The 20,563-nt window shown below is 42.1% G+C and overlaps 1 protein-coding gene across 2 annotated transcripts in view; it reads right to left on the bottom strand.

Annotated features, from left to right (window-relative positions):
* Window positions 1-259: 259 nt before the first annotated feature.
* LOC146752343 (cytosolic carboxypeptidase 4-like) overlaps window positions 260-20,563 on the bottom strand; it is a 203,820-nt gene continuing 183,516 nt past the window's right edge. The window contains exon 3 of one of the 2 annotated variants that reach the window (XM_085531961.1): window positions 260-838. In XM_085531961.1, the coding sequence (XP_085388087.1) occupies window positions 835-838 (4 nt within the window). In that variant the 3' untranslated portion in view covers window positions 260-834. The remainder of the gene's footprint in view (window positions 839-20,563) is intronic. The other variant, XM_085531960.1, reaches the window with a different exon arrangement.

The raw sequence follows: 20,563 nt of genomic DNA, 5'->3' as shown, positions 1-20,563 counted from the left end.
TTAAAAGTGGGAGACATGAGTCAACATGGCAGGAGGACAGAGGTGTTAGGGAGCAGCCAAGGCATCAAAGAGTATCAAAAGGCTTTGAAAGGTATCACAAAGTGACAGCCAGGAAGACTGGGATTATCATGAGCAGCAACCTGGATGCTAGAGATTATTTGCTCCCATACAAAATGGTAGAGATCTTGCTGCAGACATCCCAAAGCCAGGCAAAATGGGAACCCAGAGCTCTGCCTGCACGAACCCCACAGCCAGAGTGTTGCAAGCTGAGCTGCCTTGCTGTTTGTTGCATTCATCGCAATCACTGTGAATGAATACTCAGAATGCAGTCAAGGCGATAATTGAGCATGAGTGACTTTATTCAATAAAAGACAGGAGGGCTTGAGAGGTCAGGGGTGAAGATGGGACTCCTCTTGTCAAGATGAGAGTGGCTCAGAGCTTGTGCTGCTGCCTGGTGCCTGGGACTGGCAGCCTGACTCTAAGTCCCCATCTAAGATGCTCAGCTTCACCTCACTGGTGCTGACCTGCTCCTGCATGGTGGTGCTGCTGCTGAGACACTCGGGCTGTGCTTGGGATGGGCAGCACTGCAAAGGCACTGGGTCACAATCCAGGCAGGTGACTGCTGTGTCTGGCAGGCTCAGGTCAGGAGCTTCAGCAGAGCCAGGAGATATGAGAGCATGAACGTGGATGAGCCCCTTGTGTCCATCACTGTTACCATGTGGAAGGCTGTCATCCGAATTGCAGCAATTCGTGCTTAATAAGAACTCTCCATTGATGGAAACACACTGCACATCACTACTTGGTTTGGATCTTTGGGGTTGACAAGGGCTCGAATCACCTAGGAAGGCATAGAAACACAAGGGTTAGTGTCAAACGTTTGCAAGTTGAATCATGAAAGGTTGTTGATACTTGGTAATAGAGTGGCGGCAGGAAGAAGCAAATAGGCTTCAAGCAACAGAGCCACTGTCTTGAAAGTGATCCTCGTGCAGGTCCAGCTCGTGTGTTGTTTCACTGTAATCTGCTTCTTTGGGTCTACCTAGTGGGCAGCAGCACTCGAGTTGTTACTGATATCATTGAAAAGAACTGGAGACAATTGTTCTATTCCTAAGAGCTTCAAGGTGCCTAGAAGCACAAATAGAAACCAGCAGTATTTCATCACTTCACCAAAAGGAAGGTCAAACACCTGAGCTGTGAAGAGCAGTTACAGAACCTATGCATAAGATCACACCAGACATACTTTGTTCTAACAACAGTTATGGCACATAGTCCATTTCCTTCAATATTCCCAAAATGAAATGATGTGGAGCATTACAGGGAAAGAAACACTGCACACAGACACTATGACCCTGATTAGACTCAAGCAGCAGACTTAAAACAAGTCAGAGTTTTAGATTCCAGGATATTTCAGGACCTATCGTGTGAAATTCAGTTACACAACAGTGCCTAGGTGCCTGCGTTTCAAGCAACTTTCAGATCACAGCCATGTAAAATAAAAACAAATTCAGTGCAGAAATAGCAATCCTGTACTATAATACTCATGAGATTATCCATTTTTTATAGCACTCTGACTAAGTTCTAAAACTTGCTCATCCCAGTTCACTTCAACAATTTCCACCAATTCAAGCAATGCAGTTCTGAGATCCTGTGTATGTCAGGCAGATAGAATTGAACAGTGCAGAAATAATCTCTGACAGCTTTAAGAGCTCCGTTCTGCTTACAAACTCTCAGTCCAAAACTATTCACAGTTTTAAGGCAATGAACACCTGAAGCAGTTGGATCATCTGCCATTTGCCGCATTCTGCTTCTTGGCATCATGATTAGCACAAAGGGTTTTCTGCTGTCCTGCAGAGATGGACAAAGTCCTGCTTACAAATGGACCAAGTTTCAGTGTACAGCAGAGTTTGTACCAGACTAACAAGCCACGTCATTCAATTCATGTGCTCAGGTTGTTATGCACTCCGAAAGGAAACAGAACTAACTGTTGAATTCTGAAGTCAATCTGTGGGGTCCTACATTACCTCCTGATTCTGGAAGAGGAAATTCTAATAGCAAATGCAGAACTTTGACCTTTGTAGACATGAGAAGAGCTGGCATTTAGGAACATTCATTTCAGGGAAATCAAATGATGTGTCTATATTTTTACTACAGATAGTATAGGGAGCAGCCAGTTGAAGAACCAGATACAAAAAAATCCAGCCCATTGGCAGGAAAATACTTCTCCTTAAATTCTATATGCTATCATGGTATAGAATCAGGCTACAGTGCCACATAGGCCATCCAAGCGTAGAACCAAATCCACAAAATACTGGTAGACAAAGCAGCAAAAACAGGGACAATATTCAGCAGACAGGCCTTTCTACCCACAGCTCAGCATGTTCTGCCATCCGAAAAGCAAGGCCTCTTGTCAAGCTCAGCTATTTCCCTTCTCAGTGTATTCTAGCACCACTGATACCCTCTGGTATCCTCCTGTAGAGTGCCATCATATTGTCATCATCCAAAGGGAAAACCCACACAGCAGAGCATACAGCAGTACACCCATGCTCCAAATATCCACCTGAGAAACAAAAAGACAAGCTTACAAACCTGAAGCACCTCAAATGGCTTCCTGACAGACTGGATTGTCTGCCCTTGCCAAAGCCCACATATAGCCCATGAAAAGCTGGCTCTTTCCCTCAGGAAAAAGAGCCTTATCGTCCCAGAGAAAGCATATAACCCTCATTCAATTGCCCTTCCACTCAGCTTAGAGCACTACTAAAACCAGCATCTTCACCTTAGCTCATCACACTGCTGCAGTTCCTTTTACAAGGATTTCACTGGCAAAAATGAAATCAAAGCAGTCACAAGGGATTTAGCACAGTTACGTGTTACTGGCTACGAGAGCTGTCAGCACAGTCACCTGTCAGGCTTTGCTGCTGTTCTCTTTATGTAGAGGCACAACAAGGTTCAGACACCTCACAGTGCAATTCTCACTTTGACTGTAAAGAAAAAGGAGGCTTGAAAAGCAGTGTGTGGAAAACAAAGAAACAAGAATTAGAACAACAGTGGGGCCATGGCACTTGTAGGAATTGCTCCGCCTTTAACAGCGATTCAAGAAGGATGAGGGCATTCCAAACCAGACCAGTTTGGACAGATTAACAACTGCAAGTAGTGGGTTCCAAAATTCCAGACATGAAATCAAAGCTGGAAAAACTCTTCACATTTTCATCTCTCAATTTTTAGTACATTGTGCATTACAACGGAAACAATTCTTCACATACAACTTGGAAGCTAAAGACAAGTCTGACAAAACAGACTGCACAGAAATGATGGATAATTAACAGAGCAAATTGCTCTTTCAAACACTTAGTAATAGAAAGAGATCTCTGAAGTTGCTGTTCTGTAGAGCCCCAAAGCAGTCGCTTGAGGCAGTTCAGGATTAGCCTGAGACAAACCAGCCAGCTGTGTGAACTGAGACCAATTGCACTTCTTCTATTTTACTTTCATTCTATGTGACCTCTCTAGGCAAATATTGTCTAAGACCATGAGCATCACATAAATGTGCAGATCTCAAGCTGCTCACTTATCTAGTACCCTTGGCATGATGCTTTATTTTCCTCAGCTATTCATCTAGATTGTGCCTGTTGATTGTGCAACAACAGCCTGTTGGTCTCGATTACCTGTAAGAGGCTTTAAATTTGGCCAGGAAAAATCATTTGAGGATAAGTAATTATCTGGGACTCAGTAAGGCAGTCTTCCCATGCTTTCATAACAGCAGAGATACACACACACACAAACTCGTGGAACCCCACTGCTTTGCACAATCCTGTGCACACTCACATGTGTCATGCACTGATTTCCCAGCCAGTCCTCATGGGGTCTATTACTTAGGACAGGAGTGCAGGGGAGCAGCCAGAAGCTGTTTGCATTCCCTGCTGTCTGCTGGGCAGCTTTGCTGGAGATGCTTGGGTTGCTTTGTTTTTCCTTGGGAGGTGGGAAGGAGCTTTGGGTTGGAGGCACATCCCGTGCCAGAGCATCCCAATGGCACGTGTGGGGCACTGATCTGCAGCAGATGAAGGGGAGGAGGTCCCAGCACAGCTCTGCACCATGCTCTGCCACACTGGGCAGCTTGTTCCTGGCTCAGCAGCGCCATCAGACAAGGAGCAGGGAAGGAAATCAAGGATGGGGGGTACCATCAAACGCAGTTAGTGCATGCCTGTGCAAGACAAACAGACCCAGAGCTTGCGGGTTGTTCCTGCTTTTGTAGCATTTGTGTGCTGTAGCTGAGCAAAAGGTTCTGCTGCTTGAATCTTCTTCTGCAAGAGCCGCCTACCGGTAAATGTCTGCGGGGATGGAGGATGTGACAGAAAGCATTTGTCTCCACGACAGCGTAGTTACACTTGGTCTAGAGAGTGAGAGAGGCAGGCAGCACTGCCTGATGTTGGTCAGGGTGAGCTCCTCCTGTCACAGCGCGATGATGGCAGGGCTGGAGATGATCTGCAGGGACAGCTCACAGGTGAGAGCCAGGAATGGACACGGCGGGAGGACAGAGGTGTTAGGGAGCAGCCACGGCAACAAAGAGCATCAAAAGGCCCTGAAAAGCATCACAGAGCTACAGCCGGGAAGCTTGGGGTTTTCATGAGCAGCATCCAGGATGCTAGAGACTATTTGCTGCCATACACAACGGCAGCAGAGCTCTCGCTGCAGGCATCCCAAAGTCAGGCAAAATGGGAACACACCCAGAGCTCGGCCGCACAAACCCCACAGCCAGAGTGTTGTAAGCTGAGCTGCCTTGATGTTTCTTGCACTCATCCCAATCTCTGCGAATGAAAACTCGGAATTCAGTCAAGGCGTTGATTGAGCACGAGCGTGCCTTTATTCAATAGGAGAAAGGAGGGGGTGTGAGGTCTGGAGGAAAGATGGGACTCATCCTCTCTTGTAATCATGAGAGCTGCTCAGAGCCTGTGCTGTTGCCCGGAGCCTGGGACTCGTGTCCTGATTCTGTGCCCCCCTGCGAGATGCTCAGCTTCTCCTCGGTGATGCTGACCTGAGCCTGCATGGTGGTGCTGCTGTCGGGGCACTCGGGCTGTGCTTGGGCTGGGCTGCACTGCAGAGACATTGAGTCCAGGCTGGTGCCTGAGGTGTCTGGTGGGCTCAGGTCAGCAGCTTCAGTAGGGATGGGATGAATGAAGGCTTCAACCTGGAATTTATCTCCAATCTACTTTTAATACCTTCATTCGATCAAAATCTACTGTCAATACCTTCAAAGGAAAATGATGCTTTGGGAAACAGAACTTGCAGGCTGAGAGATAAAGCCAAGGTCTTTAGATAAAAATGAGAAAAGATTTTGCTTGTCATTTCGTAACTGTGATGAAATTCGTAATTTTTGTTTGAGCTACATTTTGATAGAATAATGTGGTCGTAATGTGCTTGACTACAAGCATGATTTCCACGTAAAGCTGACTCTTAGCAGGAACTCTGTTTCCTTTAGAAGCAGTGAACCCTGGTAGCGAACAGCTTTTCTTACTTCTAAAGACCCTGTCAACCCAGCACAGGACATGCAGTTTGCTAGCATTAAAGAACAAGTTTGTATTTTCCTTGTAAGCAATGTCGGAAGAGAAAGACAACACACATTTCAGAACCATTTTGGCCCCAGTAAAAGTGATGCCACGGAAGAGCTCCATCAAAACTTATGCAAAAACATAAGTTCAAGTGGGCAAGGCCTTATGAAAATCTTCCACACAACTCAATGGAGATTGGGGTGGGTGGGCTTATGAATAAGAATCCTTAAGAATTTTCTTCTAAGAGACTTAAGAACTGTCAATATATATATATAAAGAATATAAACACTAATTCTGTTACTACAAATAAATATATCCAAAGGGTTAGGAGACCAACCCGATCATATCACAAGCTCTTTGATGACTGTAAACGCAGTCATCAATACGCAGAAAAAGATTTAAATAGATTAATATGAATGAGTACAAATGTACAGAAAGAACAACTAGGAATAAAGGTGGAGAAATGAAGGCACAAAGTGAGACGAGTCTGGCAAAAATATCACACAGAAAAGGATGCAATTCTTTCAATTTATTAGTAGCAAAAAGCTGCATAATAAGTCCTAGTTTGCTCCTCATCAGAGAAGCAAATCCTATTGATAAGGTTGTGAGGAGAGATTTTGCATCAGTTTTCATAAAAAGGTCAACTGTGATGAATTAAGGTTGTTAAGAACTAACAAAGAAGTAAAAAAAAAAAAAAAAGGCCTAGAATACAAAAGTAATAGGGTAGAGAAGATACATAGCTTAGATCTCTCCGAATGAGCTGAATCTGCTATATTCCTACTGCATTTCTAAGGGACTGACTCAATCAATCTCAAAGCTGTTAACGATTATGTTTTTAGAACTTAGGAAAGCCTGGTGATGAACCAGATAACTGATACAATGTACAGACTTCTTTTGAAGAGAGGAAAAAAAAAAGGGGGGGAGATGATGAAAAATGATAGACCTGTCAGCTTAACTCCAGGTCCTCAGAAGAAAGAAACAGTTTAGAACAACTTAGAAGAGATAGGTATCATTCAACACACCTTTGTCAGGAACAAATTACTATTAATGATTCTAATTTACCCCTGTGAGAAGGTGTCAGAGCAACACAGAGTGGACGAGATGCCAAGAGAGTTTCCAAAACTTTACTAAATTCTCAGGCCAGATAAGCAGCATGGTTTAGATGAGCTATAGAAGGATGAACATCTGTAGGTTGCTCCAAAAATAATGCCTCCTATTTATTTCCACGGACATCACAGTAGATACAAAGAGCACAATAACACTGCTTGATAGAGTAAATTCTCAGCTACTAAACACTATTTCTCAACTCAGATGCTAGCATTAGCTATGCATTTTCACCAGCAGTGAACAAGAGCCTGCAGGTCGCACTTAAAAAATCTGCATGGCCATCTGGAACACAGCTTGTCTTTCACATCACTGTCACCAGTGCTGAAATGTACCATTCACTGCCTCACTGTACTCACATCCACTGATTGGTCACTGTACATGTCCAGCAAACGTCAATGGATGCCATTTTTTCTGCACAGAGAAATTCAGTTCCATTCCTTTGCTTCATGTGCACTTCCATGACAGACGCTATTTTGCCTCTGCTGCCACTTATCACACAGCAACAAAACAGAAGGGGATCCTGGTGGGAAGGTTCAAACTCTACTGCCATACCACCAACATCTGCCTCTGACATCCTCAACCAACATAATAAAATAGGAGGCTTTACTTTCAGAGCAGCTCTTATAAAAATTGCTTAGAAAAAGTACTCTGAAAGTAGCTCTCAGTCTCGCTGTCAAAATGCATAGCTGTTCTAAATGATCTTCTGCAGGACCTGGTCACAGAATTGGTACAATCCAATATTTTTATTAAAGATTTAGATGAAATAGAAAGTATGTTAATTTGATTTGTGGATGAAACCAATGTAAGACAAGTTTGCATTGGAATTCAAAATCATTTTGACAAACTGGAAAAGCAGCCTGAAGTAAACAACTGCAATTCAATAGGGTCAACTACAAGCTACTACAGTCAGGCAGGAATAATCAATGCTACAGACACATGAACGAGGAGCAATGACAAGGTAGCATTTCTACTGGAAAACGACAACATTCTGCACTGCTGAAGACTGCAAGCTGCATGTGAGCCAGCCACTCATGTACCAAAGTGCAGATACAATTCTGGCTGGGTATTAAAAAAAACCTGTACGCTGGCAGGACACACAAATTAATCTGTTCTCTCTGCACTGTTAATCTCTCTGTTAGAATTCTGTTTCCAGACTCAGGAAGCAATTCACAGGGAGACTTGGCACAACTGAAAAAGGTCCAGAGGACATCACTGAAAAGCAAATAAGCTTCTTCCTATGGCTAGTCTAGGTAAGACAAAGAATATATATGGCAAGGACTTCCTATGGCAAGATAGGACTTAAGACAGACAGACAGTTCTAAACATGAGAGTTGTATGAGCTGGAACAGATTACTTACAGAGTCTGGTAATCCCAATATTAGAGATCTCTACAGAAAACTTAGACTAACCTATCAGAAATGATGCAGCTAAGTTGAAGAAAAAAGATGGCTGGTGGAGGTCACCGCCAGCCATTAGCTTCATTAATTTTATGCAACCACAACTAATATGTAGGAACAATAATTCCAACATTAACTGGCAGAGAAAAGGCAAAGGAGTAACAGGACATTTAGAGGACACTTCTGCTAGAACAGCACAGGACAACTTTGATTGGGAATGAGATGTGTTGGTAAGATACCCAAGACTGGAAAATCAATCGCTATTGGACACAGCAGTATTTAAAACCAAATCACTGTAAGGTCAGAAAACAAAAAGATGAGAAAGTATAATCCTGTATCAATATGCACCAATGGAATCAGGCAGTATAAAATGAAAGCTTGAATAAAACTTGCCTATGGTACTGTTAAACCTAGGAGGATTACAGGTCACTCCTTGCAACCTCACTCCTCCTCACAGAAACTCCAGAGAAGATCAAAATGAACAGAATTAGAATGAGCTTTCATTGATGAGCCGTTAGGAACAAATAGATTACTGAAAGCTGTGTACATTTTATCAGCAGCAACCAGGTTTGGCAGGGCTGTTATCGCTGGGTCTTAGTTTATAGAGGTATAGATGAAGGGGAGAGGCCATCTGGGCAGAGCTGCCAAGTGAATCATAACAGATCAGGAGCACAGGGCTTCCCTTCAGAAGGCTGAGCTGGGAACATCGTATTGGGAATTCTTTCTCTTACCAATTTCATCTGATCTCTTCTCTCTAAATCCCTTTTCTATTCCAGGCTTTGTTTCTCTGGGGCCACTTATAACACTCCTTTGTTGTGACTGAAGGAAGGAAACAAAAGAAGCAGGAAAGCATTTTGCTGTATTAAAAGCACAAAGATGGAATGTTTTGTTGACTGAATGTGCACTCTGCATTCTTAACTGTTCTGATCCAAAGCACAGTAAAGTCTTCAGTTGCCTTGGGTCACATTCACAGTACAAGTCAATATTTCATCAGTCTGGTATGGATTACAGAGGACTGAATTATCTCAGCATAAATTCTGGATTGCATTTTATATAGTCCATGGACCTGATATCTCCTTTCACTTTCCTACCTGCATTTTAGCAAAGGCTGCAGGTAGGTGTCATTCAGTAGGGTTTCAATAGACACGTTTCCAGGTCTCATACTGATAGGAAGGTTAGACTCTACAATACAAAGAACAGATTACAGCCATAAACTATGCCTTCTCTTCCACCCTCATCTCCACTCCCCAGTATGATACCTTATTTAACTTATAATTGCAGTACGATTTTTCTTTTGGGGTTGGGATTCTTATCAACTCCACCATTAAGCAAGTGGAATAAACTATATCAGGGCAAACTACAGGCAGGTAAAAATAACGTCTGCAATCTCTTTTCTAGAAATGAATTAGCTCTGGTGCTATAAAATCTCTAACAAGTTGGATTAAAAGACAGACTCCTCTTACATCTTTATTCCCAACAGAAATAGCACTGCTACTGCTGGGAGATTTATTCATGTCACAACCAAAGCACTTCACATTCCCAAGAAGACCAAGTCCTTTGGCTTATACCTCTTGTGACATCCTCAATACATTACCCTTTCCATCCACAGACCAGGGTATATTAGAGATTAATACAGCTCAGCAACTCAAAACACACAGATTGTCAGTCTCAGTAATCAGCCTGAAGAATTTAGAGGACAGTTGTTATTTACTGAAAGTGATAAGAGACCCAGCAGAACACTTAACTCTAAATAAACAATGTGGAAACTTCACTACCCAGAAAGTCCTAAGTGGCAAATACACAGCTCAGATGTTCCTGAATATGGTTTGATTGCATCCATGCTGTGAGGCAGCAAAAGCAAAGGGAGGGAAAGCTTAAGTCAGAAGGCAGGGGGCCCTTCTCACATGGATCTGCTCTCGGTGTTTAGCACTGGTTTGTTAGTTCATTAAGAGTGTGTTAGAAATCAGTCTCTCCATGCTTCTCACCAGCTCCATCGTGCAACAGCGTGGCATTTATTACAATGCACTACTCAGTAATGGGGCCTTCTGGCATGTGAGCAGCAAGGGGTCATACAGAGCCTGAAGGGAGCTGGCAGGGGCTTTGTGCAGCACAGAAGTAACTGCAGAGACAGTTCTTTGCTTCTCTCATAAGTTTCCCTGTAGAGAAGTGTCCCATTAGAACAGTAAGAAGACGGCAACCAAACCCCATCTCCTTAGAAACATGCAATGATTTACCTATTCTACCCTACCACAATGAAGTGCTTTAGCACTTTACCTATCTTAAGCTTGTATTGGTTTCTGCTCACCCTAACGCTGGAAATAAACCCATTCTCCAACAAGCTGTTGCTGCTCACACAAGGACTTGTGATGGAGCTCTAAAAATAGCCAAGTGGCACAACAGAGAGAGCTCCTGCATTCACGCCAACACCAGGATCCAGAGCCCAGGGAGCTGAAAGGGCTGATAATAGCCTCCATCGCTGGGCACTAAGTGGTTAGGCTTTGCCAGCTGCTGAATTCCTGCCAGCCATATGTCTGATATCCTATAATAACCAGCCAGATGTTGGGCTAAGGTAAAGCCTGACAGAGTTCAGAAGGAAAACGGTGTGCCTGCCTCTCATGATCAGCCCTTGCTGATCTTTGAACTCGGCTGTTATCTTGAAGGAAAGCCTCTTCTGAACTTCGGCATGAATCTAATTAATGAGTTAATTCCCTGCTAATCTATTCTCCTCTTTGTGTCCGTTTCATGATTAATTTAGTTCCAGTGAATTTCCTTTACTGACTGCAGAGTAGAAACACACTTCCTACCCTATTAATCTCCACTTCTGACCCATCAGTAGGGGACTAAACAAGGGTAAATGGCTCCATGCTTTTATTTTCTGAGCCAAGTGATTTCTAGCAACGTAAGGTGGAAGGAAGTAGGGAAATTCTGCAGGCACATCATGCCACTACTGTAAGAAAAGGTGGAATAAAGGCTGTCGATTAATTGAAAATTCTGCCCAGTTACATCAACCACACATCTAACAGAGAGGAAAGAACAGCAAGGCTACACACTGCATAGGAATGTCATTCGGATGTAAAGGATCAGATAAATAGCCAAGCCCAAACACCAAAAAGATAAAATCTGTTGAGGGAAACATAGCAGGGATCTGGGTTTTGTTATTCCTGAAGTTCCAAGGCTCCCTCATATATTTCCAAAGATATTTTACTGGTGTGGAAGAGAAGATCTTAACTGGAGAATGCACAGACTTCTCTGTCTACCTCTGCCTCCAGCACTCTTGGGAAATAGAAGGAAATTTGGCCTGTTTACCTGTCTGCTGAGGTAACAGTTACTCTTTCAGCATCTAAGTCTTAGAATGAAGTCCTCTTTGCTGAAAAACGAACATAATCTGCTGTTTAAACTAATAAAAGAACAACAAACCAAAATCAACCTGCATTACTGTTAGCAGCGTACAGACATGACAGAAAGCAGCAGTAAGGCTGACATTTTCTTAGTTAAGCTAAACGACTAATAACTACCTGGAATAACACGGGGAGTGAGCACAAGGCTGCAGCTTTATACCTCTGGATCCCATTCAGGGCCAGGCTGTTTATTTCCTTTAATGCTTTACATCTGTTAGCATTAAACCACACTATCAGCTCTGATGGATTTACATGTATCTTGCTGTTGCATGCATCTCTTGAGAGGCTGAGGGATGGGAAAGGTTACCTTCCCGCAATTGCGTTCCTACCCCCATAGCTCTCATGCAGCCTTCAGGGAAGCATTAAAAAAAGAAAAAGAAAAGTAAAGAGAAGCAAAACCCAAAGAGCTTCCTTCTCCCATGAATTAAACAAAATGTTCTGAGGCTGTATAACATCCATAGGAGAAGAAACGCTGCCGGTGATCAGCATCGCAAACCTTCCTTCTGATGGCACAACGTGTCAAGGACATTTTTAATGAGGGATCAAGGACACTGCTTCTTGAGAGTCATCTTGTTTAAGCTGTGCTAACTGTGGCTTTCTTAGCATGCAAACCCAGCACCTCACAAGAGAGGCAGGAAAGCACCACAAGGCAAAGAAGTATCCTGCTTGCAAGGCTGTTCCTGTCATACCTGCAGGGGAAATAATCTCAGATGTTGCAGAGAGCATCTTTCTATTGATCCTTCCCCAACAGCCGTTAACTTAGAGCCACTCAGTAAGGAGATGGAAATGCCAGAAATGAGGAAAAATACACCAAAATAAGCAGAGACCTGTAGTGAGCCTATCCATTATCCACTTTCTGATAAACCCCAGTCCATATGACAGAAACTACACTTCTGAGAAGCCTAAGGAATCGGTGGATGCTGCATTACAGAAGAGTCTTTCAGATATCTGACACTGCTGGGAATAAACTCCTGATGGACCACGACCAAAAGAAGGACATGAGCTAGCAAAGAGAACAAAGATCAGAAGTTATGCAGGGATGCTGAGTACACTGCTCCCAGTTTCTCTCTATCTCCAGGTGCTGGGTCATGCATGACTAGATTTCCCAAGCAGTACCTGGTGTATGGCCAGCAGCAGCAGTATTAGAGGCTTAGCTTTCCGGCCTTGCTCTCCAGGGACTTCCTCCACTTGGAGCAGAGGCTTTGATCCTGAGTAGTACATTTGCACAAAAAGAACCTGGGTATGATTTTAAAGAGAGAGAGAGAGAAAAGTGAACACAAGCTTTGCTTCTGCATCTTATGTATCCAATCTGCTCCTTGAAAATGGCAAAGACATCTCAGACATATTGTCAAAGGACCCAACTAATTTTTCAGCCTAATCCATTCTTTGTATCTCCATGAAAAAATAATATATATATATATGTATATACAGAAAATTCTTGAAATTAAGGCAGTTTTTCACTTCCATGAAAGCAGGGAGGGATCTTAGGTCCCAGCTTCTTATGGGGACCCTCTATCTTATTCACTGCTCCTGTGCTGCCCACAAGCTGCCAGCATGACATCCTCATCCACTCAACTCTCTCTTTTCCATTTCATCCTTTCTGGACTAATTAGGTGAGAACCGTCTTCAAGTCAGACATAATGCTGAAATCTAAAAGATCTAAATATAAAAAGTGACATCATTTCTTACGGGCATGCATTCCCACCTGAGAGACTCTGGTTTCCTTCACAACCCCTCTTTGTGGCCAGCAATCTTCCAAGATTATTACTTAAAGATAAAATGGTTTCTCCAACACATTCATCAAATCAGGTGATGATAAGGCTGATTAATCCAGGAACCTCCATCCTTCCTGAAAACAATAAACTGCAAGGCCTACAGACAACAGGATGGAAAATATTACAAAACTTATTTCAAGAAATGCTCTGCTTTCTCTATCGAAGCCATCCTGAATTCCTGTCTTCCTACATGTTAAAGGATAACACATAGAATCACAGAACAACCCAATTTGGAAGGGACCCATAGAGATTACTGAGTCCATACTGGACCACCCAAAAATCAGATTGTATGTCTGAGTAGATAAATAAGGACGGTTCCAGAGAAGGTGATTAAAGTCATTAGAGCAATAGGAAGGCTAAAAAATATGAGTGTCTTTCGTGACCAGATGCACAAGAGAGACAATCATTGTTTACAAAATAACTGGCAATTTGGGCACTCCCAATTATTCTCTCTTACAGCAGAGGACAAAAATGCATTTGCAAAGGTGAAAGCGCAGCTGAAGAGAGGAAACATTTTCTGAGCAACACACAGCTGATCTATGAAACTCAACTGATAGACTCAAAAAGCATTAACCACTCGTACAGAAAATAAGAACATTGGAACATTTCATTAGAAAGGATTATTGTTATTATAATTACTTGGAAAGGCTATAATTTCTCACATTTCCAAGTATAAATAAATAACTGTCTGAAGATAGAAAGGCATTCCCCCATATGGTGGGAATAGTTTGTAATTGTCCACGATGGCAATTTCTTGCATCTCTCTGAAATCTCTAATGCTGGGCACTGTCAGGAAGGACTCCTGACTGGCTGAACATCGTACAATGGATCCTGTCTCATGATTCACATCTTCACAGATGAAAATACAGGTTGTGTGTTACAATGAAAAATAAGTATTAATGCGATGGAAAGCCTGACAAGACAAATCCAGGTAGCAATACCCAAATTCTTGGCTGCCCCCTGCAGTTCAAAGGAGATCAAACACTGTTTTGTTGTTTGATACTGGGAGTTTGCTTGCTATTTGAATACCTTGGACTTTTATCTTTTAATGAGATGCTGATGCTTTATGGAAGATACTGTAGAATGGCATCTTCAGAAACAATTCTGAAGTACACAGTGTAATGTAAAAACTTGTTGAGCAGCCCAGACAGAACAAACAGATTACACAGGAATAGACAGAATAGACAGGAATAGATGCTTTCTATTCCTCCCTTTATTCCTTATTTCTAATGATACTGCCCTGATAGCTCTTCTTGAATTTAGTTTCTTCCATTGCTTACTCTCCCTCCAAGCTCCAATTCCTCTAACTCTTTTTTGAAAGAGGGATTTAAGGTAGTAACTAATTGTTAATGCTTAATAGGAAGCCATTATAGTTTAACAGGTAATAAGATACCATAAATAACACTGCTGGTAATGCACTTTTAAATGGTTAAGGATGTACTTGAAAGCGTAACCACACAAAGCCTGCTTCTGTTACTTTAAAAATGAAACTCATCCTTCCAGAAATTAGCTTCACATCCATCCGAAAAACACAAGTTTTACCAAGAAGAAATGGATGCAGGATTGAGAGACATATTCAGCAAGGGACTCCGACTGCATCAGGGGAGAAACATGGAAAGAACACGCTCTAATAGCTGGAAACAGCTGTTTTTTCTTCTATCCTCTTACAGTGTACAGACCCTGCTTCTCCTTCCTGCTCTGGTGGTGGCCAGTGCTTGGCATGTTGTCTTTGCTCAGCCTGAACTACTGTTATCTACAGACTGGCCGTGGCCAAAATGGCACAGGTCTTCATCTTGTGAGTGAACTCCCCCAGTATTCATGGGAATTGGATTTGAGATTTTAGGCTTTATTTTTGTGTGTGTGTGTTCTTCAGATGTTAAGTATTCACAGAACCATACTCAGGTTGAAAGGGACCTCAAGGATCATCAAGTTCCAACCCTCTGTGAAGATCCGTATGAAGTATTAACATCACATGATCTTATCATCACATCTTTGCAGGCCCAGCTCCAGCCAAATTCTCACAAATTCTTCCTGCTAATATCTCATTTAGCTTATACATCTTAATAAACCCCCACTGTTTCTGAGACGATATAATGAATCGCCACAGGCTACAGCAGCTGGCTTACATGTTTATGCCTCTATGCATGTATGTCCAGTTACATGTGTGTGCTGGGTCTAAAAACACCAACCTGCACGTATTTACCTCAGTCTCACACAATACTCCTGCCATGTCTGTCTCTCTAATATCTCATATGGCAGCAAGCAGCAGGGGCTGCGCATGAGTCACAGCCACAATACACTGCACAGCCAGAGCCTCTGACAGAATATACAATAGAGCTGAGATGTCAGTGGAGGTGGCTTTGGAGTACTTTAAAAATGCTGTTCAAGTGCCAACTTTCACCTCCAAATACGACACTTTGTTCGCCCACCCACTTTCGTTCCAAGTTAAATGTTCCTTTTACTGCAACTCGACAGCTTTAATTATGAATTTATCTGTCTTTTTCTATCCCTATAACTGTTCAGTCTCTCATTTGTCTTGCTAAGATTTTTGATATGCTCCTAGATAGCAGCTGTATACTGTCACCACAGTACAAGTGGCCTGGTCAGACTCTCATTTGCAGGCTGGGCATCAGACCAAAACCTGCAATAAGCTGTTTGCCTCGAAAGCACAAATCTCATGTGTTCCCTCTGCAGAGAAAGAACAGAGAGATGGGGACACAGTGTGCTGATGAGCATCACTGTATCAGAACCACAATGCTTTCCTTTGCTCTTATTGCCTGAGAAACTTAAATACATATAAAATTCTGACCTGAGGAAAACGTGGATCCCACTGATGGTTTCACTGAGGATGCAGCTCCTTCTATCATATTTTGCCCACGACAGAAGACATCCATTTTAAACACTAATGTTTTAAACAGTAGCAGCACACGTAACCCTGCCGCCATCAATGCTGTGCAGGACTGATGTGTGGTAAAGCCTTCACCACCTAGCTCTGCAATAATGTTATATGGAGTGTCCTAACACTGCCTCTTAAACACCTGATCCATGGTCAACCAAAAATTGTCGCATCTGGCTGCATTCAAAATGACTGTAAGTCTAAACATATCAATCCTCTCATTATCCTTTGTGACTTCTAGGAAAGACTCTATCCCGTTCCAGTGTCAGCACTATCCTGGTCTATAAAGATCACCTCAGACGGAAGTGCATATCCCTCATAATCCAGTCTTTTGGGAGATATTTCATAACTTCATAAATTAATGTTGATTGCTTTAGAAGTAAATTTTTATCCCAGCATGTGAAGGGACCCAATGACTTCCACATTTCAAGTACGATTTTAAGGGAAAAGGACTGTACCACAGAAATACAGATGCTCCTAATCAATACGAAAATGTCTAATACCAGGCAGTAGCAATGTGCCTCACAGAAAGGGCAATGCAGAGCCCATTTGTTCTGCTGGATATATACAAGTTCATTATCGGTACTCCAGTCAGATCTGTACGTGTACAGTAATTTGAATAACCTTCGATATGATAGCATGCAGTCCTTCTGTGATTCCTTTTTCTGCCATTTGCTCTTTTCATCTCATCCCTTCCTACTGCTGTTTAAATTGCTATTATTAGCTATTAAATGATAAATGAATTACCTCTGAAGTAAGCATGAATAATTGTTCCCAGCCTGAGATAGGCTTGGACTGGTATTTGGTAACAGTCAACAAGATCTGTGTGGCTCCCAAGGTTATTTCATAATAATAATAAAAATCAATAGGAAGAAAACAGGGACAGCTCCAGAAAGTGTTAATGAAAAGTTGCTGAATTACAGTGGCTCACCTGTGCACAGCTACATAAAAGCCTTCTGAATACCAAATACATTAATTATAGACTGCATTGCTCGGCTGAACCTCCACAGAATTCATTGGGCTTGTATTCTCACACTAACAAAGGAGAGACGCTGAAGAGTGCTGGATGAGAAGGATGAAGGGAGGGAGGGATGGAAGAAAGTTCATGTTCTTATTTACAAAACACAATTATCAATATATATGTACTGAGAGTAAAATCTGAATCCAGTAATAGATCTAAATCCAAAGTTGGAGGTGTTTCCTCTCATGAGCAGGCACATCAAGGTTTTACGTCAGACCCTGGACAGAAAGAAGATACTCCCCTTTTGCAGCATCTGTATGAAAGAGCACTGTAGAGTATATATGTATTTAAGCAATACCTCCTGGTAGTCATAAAGTGATTCTGACTCCTTACAGTAATGTGAGTCTACCCCAGAACTCTGCAGCTGCTCTCATAGCTGACACACTCCTTTACTGTTAAAAGTTAGGCGGTGCCCTTGAAGAGTTATATGAAATACATTAGCAGCTCCTTTTGCTCCATGTTCTACACCACTAACATGACACAGTATGGCAAACACGAAACTTGGATTTACCTAATAAGCTATCACCATCACCATGCCCTTTTTGCTCAGGCATCCAAACACAGGAATATCACATTCATAGATGTTCACAAAGCAGTAGAAACTTCAAATTCCTCTAACAGCTACATAACCTGTGACCAAGCTAAAAAATGGAATCAATAAATAACCTCTCCTTCTGAAAGCTGCCCCAAGATATTTAATGTCTACAGATGATCAAGGTTAAAAATGTTCCAAATCTTTACTTAAAGAAAAATGAACGTTCAATCAAACAGAAATCTGAATCAAAACTACCAGATGATTCCTGCTGATGTTTTCCAGGGAATTAGATTCACAAAATGATGAAAGAGCCCTTTCATCTCCATGCATGTGTCAGAGGACTCCCCAGAGTCCAACCGTACAGACTGCCCCAGTGGATCAGGTACTCAGCCTGTTGGAACCATGAGGAGATGGGGCATTTGGGAGGGTGAAGCACTGTCTTGCACTCAAACACTTCAGCCAAAATTAGTTCCAGTTCATATAATTTAAACGAACAAACAAAAAACTGTAACAACAAATGAAACCCACATTCACCTGTAAGCAGAGGAAGACACAAACCAGGAAGCAAGGGAGCCATTTGCCATCACTGCACAGAACTATCATGTCGTAATTCTGCTGTTTAAATATGTGTTAAAGATGCATGAATTGAAACCAACACGCCTCGTTCCTTCTTTGTTCTTTTGCTCTTTGAACTTCCCACCTTTGGGTCTGCTTCACTCTATTTTGATCTGAATGGCATTTTGGCCACATAGCTTAAAAGATGAGCAGAATTGCTTGCACAGCCATAATCAGGCGAGGATGCATTACAGAGAAGAGATGGGAAATCCAACAGTTCAATACTATCTAGGATTGTGATGGTGCATCAATGAAGTATAGGAGAAGAGCAAGCACAGTTCCAAATGATCTACAAATCCTTCTTGTATATTATTGGATTTGCCATCCACTCACTGACCATTTTAACTGCTCACTGTATGGAAGATGAATAGATTGCACCTGGACAAAGGGCCATGGTAGTGATTAAACATTCTGCTTCTGATTAATATCACAGTAAGGTATATTTACCATCTGGGGAGGAGAGAAATTTATCTCTGTTCAAGAAACATAAGAAATGATAAAGAAACACAAGAGATGAATAATATCTGAGTCAGCAGAAAACACTTAATGACTTTGCAAGGGTCTGCCTCAGTATGTAAGAAACACCTCCCAAACAAAGGGCTACAACTGCTGCAGTGTTTGCAAAACACTCAAAGGCACAAATGCAAAAAGAGAATGAACAGAAGTGCCATCCGTTCAAAACATGAGGAAAAAGGGGAAAACACCCTTAACAAGGTAATGCTTTCTGAAACCTGCTCTTAGTGAGCAGTCACTTCTCATCCTCTTTGTGGTCATGAAAAATGTGAAGTTACCTGGGCAGCACTGACTTAAAACCCAATTGTTTCATAGCAAATGAGGCATGAAACTTATTATCAAAAAACATGATGTCTGAAGTACATGCTGTCATTTTGTTTTCCCAGAAGACAGCTTCCGAATGCCTGAACTGACTGCAAGACATGGCTGGAAATACAAGAATTAGTGGCTCTTCTTGAGCAAAAGCAGAGTTGTGAGGCCAACATCTACAGCACTGTATCTTTGTGAGATAAGAGAGTAAAATGCCTCTACAATCAACTGATACATTACCTTGTTTTTCAGAAGATGGCTGCAAAATGCAGTTAACCCTCCACATATTTGACATTTGACTTGGCAGAATGGTCCTTAAAACTGGCCTGCTGGTAGAGGAATAGCCTTTTGATGCAGAAAAACACCTATAAAAAGTTTCTGAAAAGAAAAACCCACAAACTACTAAGTTCTTTAGTAGGTCTTGTGCAATATGAGGGTGACGGCACCTAAACAAGTGTGAGAGTTAAGGAGAAATGCCCCAGGGGCACAGGATGCTAACTAAAAGCTGGCTGATACCTTGAACAATTTAACCACTAGACAGGCAGTTATGAGAATTGTATTAGGATGATCAAGAGTTTGTTCCATCCCCAGATGCATCTATGCTTCTGAAGTTTGCAGGATGTTCTCTGGATGATATTCTTTTTGGAAACATTTAAAGAATCACTTGTTTTTGTCTTCAACTAATAATCATGGGAAGCAATATATTAGGTACCAACAACCTTTGGAGTACTGGTTCCAGGACTCTGCTAGCACATCATTTACATACCATTTAAACAGAGCTAAAACAAAAGTCCCCTTACTAGACTTTCCCCAGTTTTAGAAAGGTACAGCATTGAGTAGAGCATTGAGTAGGAAGTAAATAGGAGGTTTTTGTGGAGAGAGAATATCTGAGTAAGGAACTTGCAGTGTACTGTAGAGATTTCAGAGTTAAACTATTTCCACACAGTCAAGCACTTTCAGGTAATCCAGAATCCTATGATCTCACTGCATCTCATGGCAATAATCTCAGTAGTTACCTGTTGGTCTTTAAGACAGCTGCCCTTAGAGAACCAGAGATGAAGAGTTGTTATGTGAATTTCATGTTCTCCAAGGATTTCCAGGTTCTGGGGGAAATACTCTACTGTTCTATTAGTAATGTAGCCCCAGAGACAAAAATTCAACTCCCTTTTTGCTTATTTTCAGATATAGCTACTTTGTTACCCTGCCTCTGCTGGGAACTTACTACACAGTTAATGCTCCTGAATGACTTCATATACTGTATGTGCTAGACTGAGGTCAAGAAGGAATTCTTGCCTGTGTTCCAAAATACATTTTGTTAGGACCACTAAAGGTTTAGCACACCTTTCTTCGGCTCACTGGAGACTGTACACTGAACACTATGAAATCAGGTGGGAGAAATCCCCCATTCACACAAGATGCCTCCATTAGACCAGTCATCTCCCCAGTAGCTATTACCTTGC

The sequence above is a fragment of the Coturnix japonica genome, unplaced genomic scaffold (assembly GCF_054131305.1).
Source record: "Coturnix japonica strain WE unplaced genomic scaffold, WE-NBRP24 Scf046, whole genome shotgun sequence".
In the NCBI taxonomy this organism is placed as follows: Eukaryota; Metazoa; Chordata; class Aves; order Galliformes; family Phasianidae; genus Coturnix; species Coturnix japonica.
The sequence above is the reverse complement of the archived record's forward strand: the minus strand, read 5'-3'. Positions and strand labels throughout refer to the sequence as shown.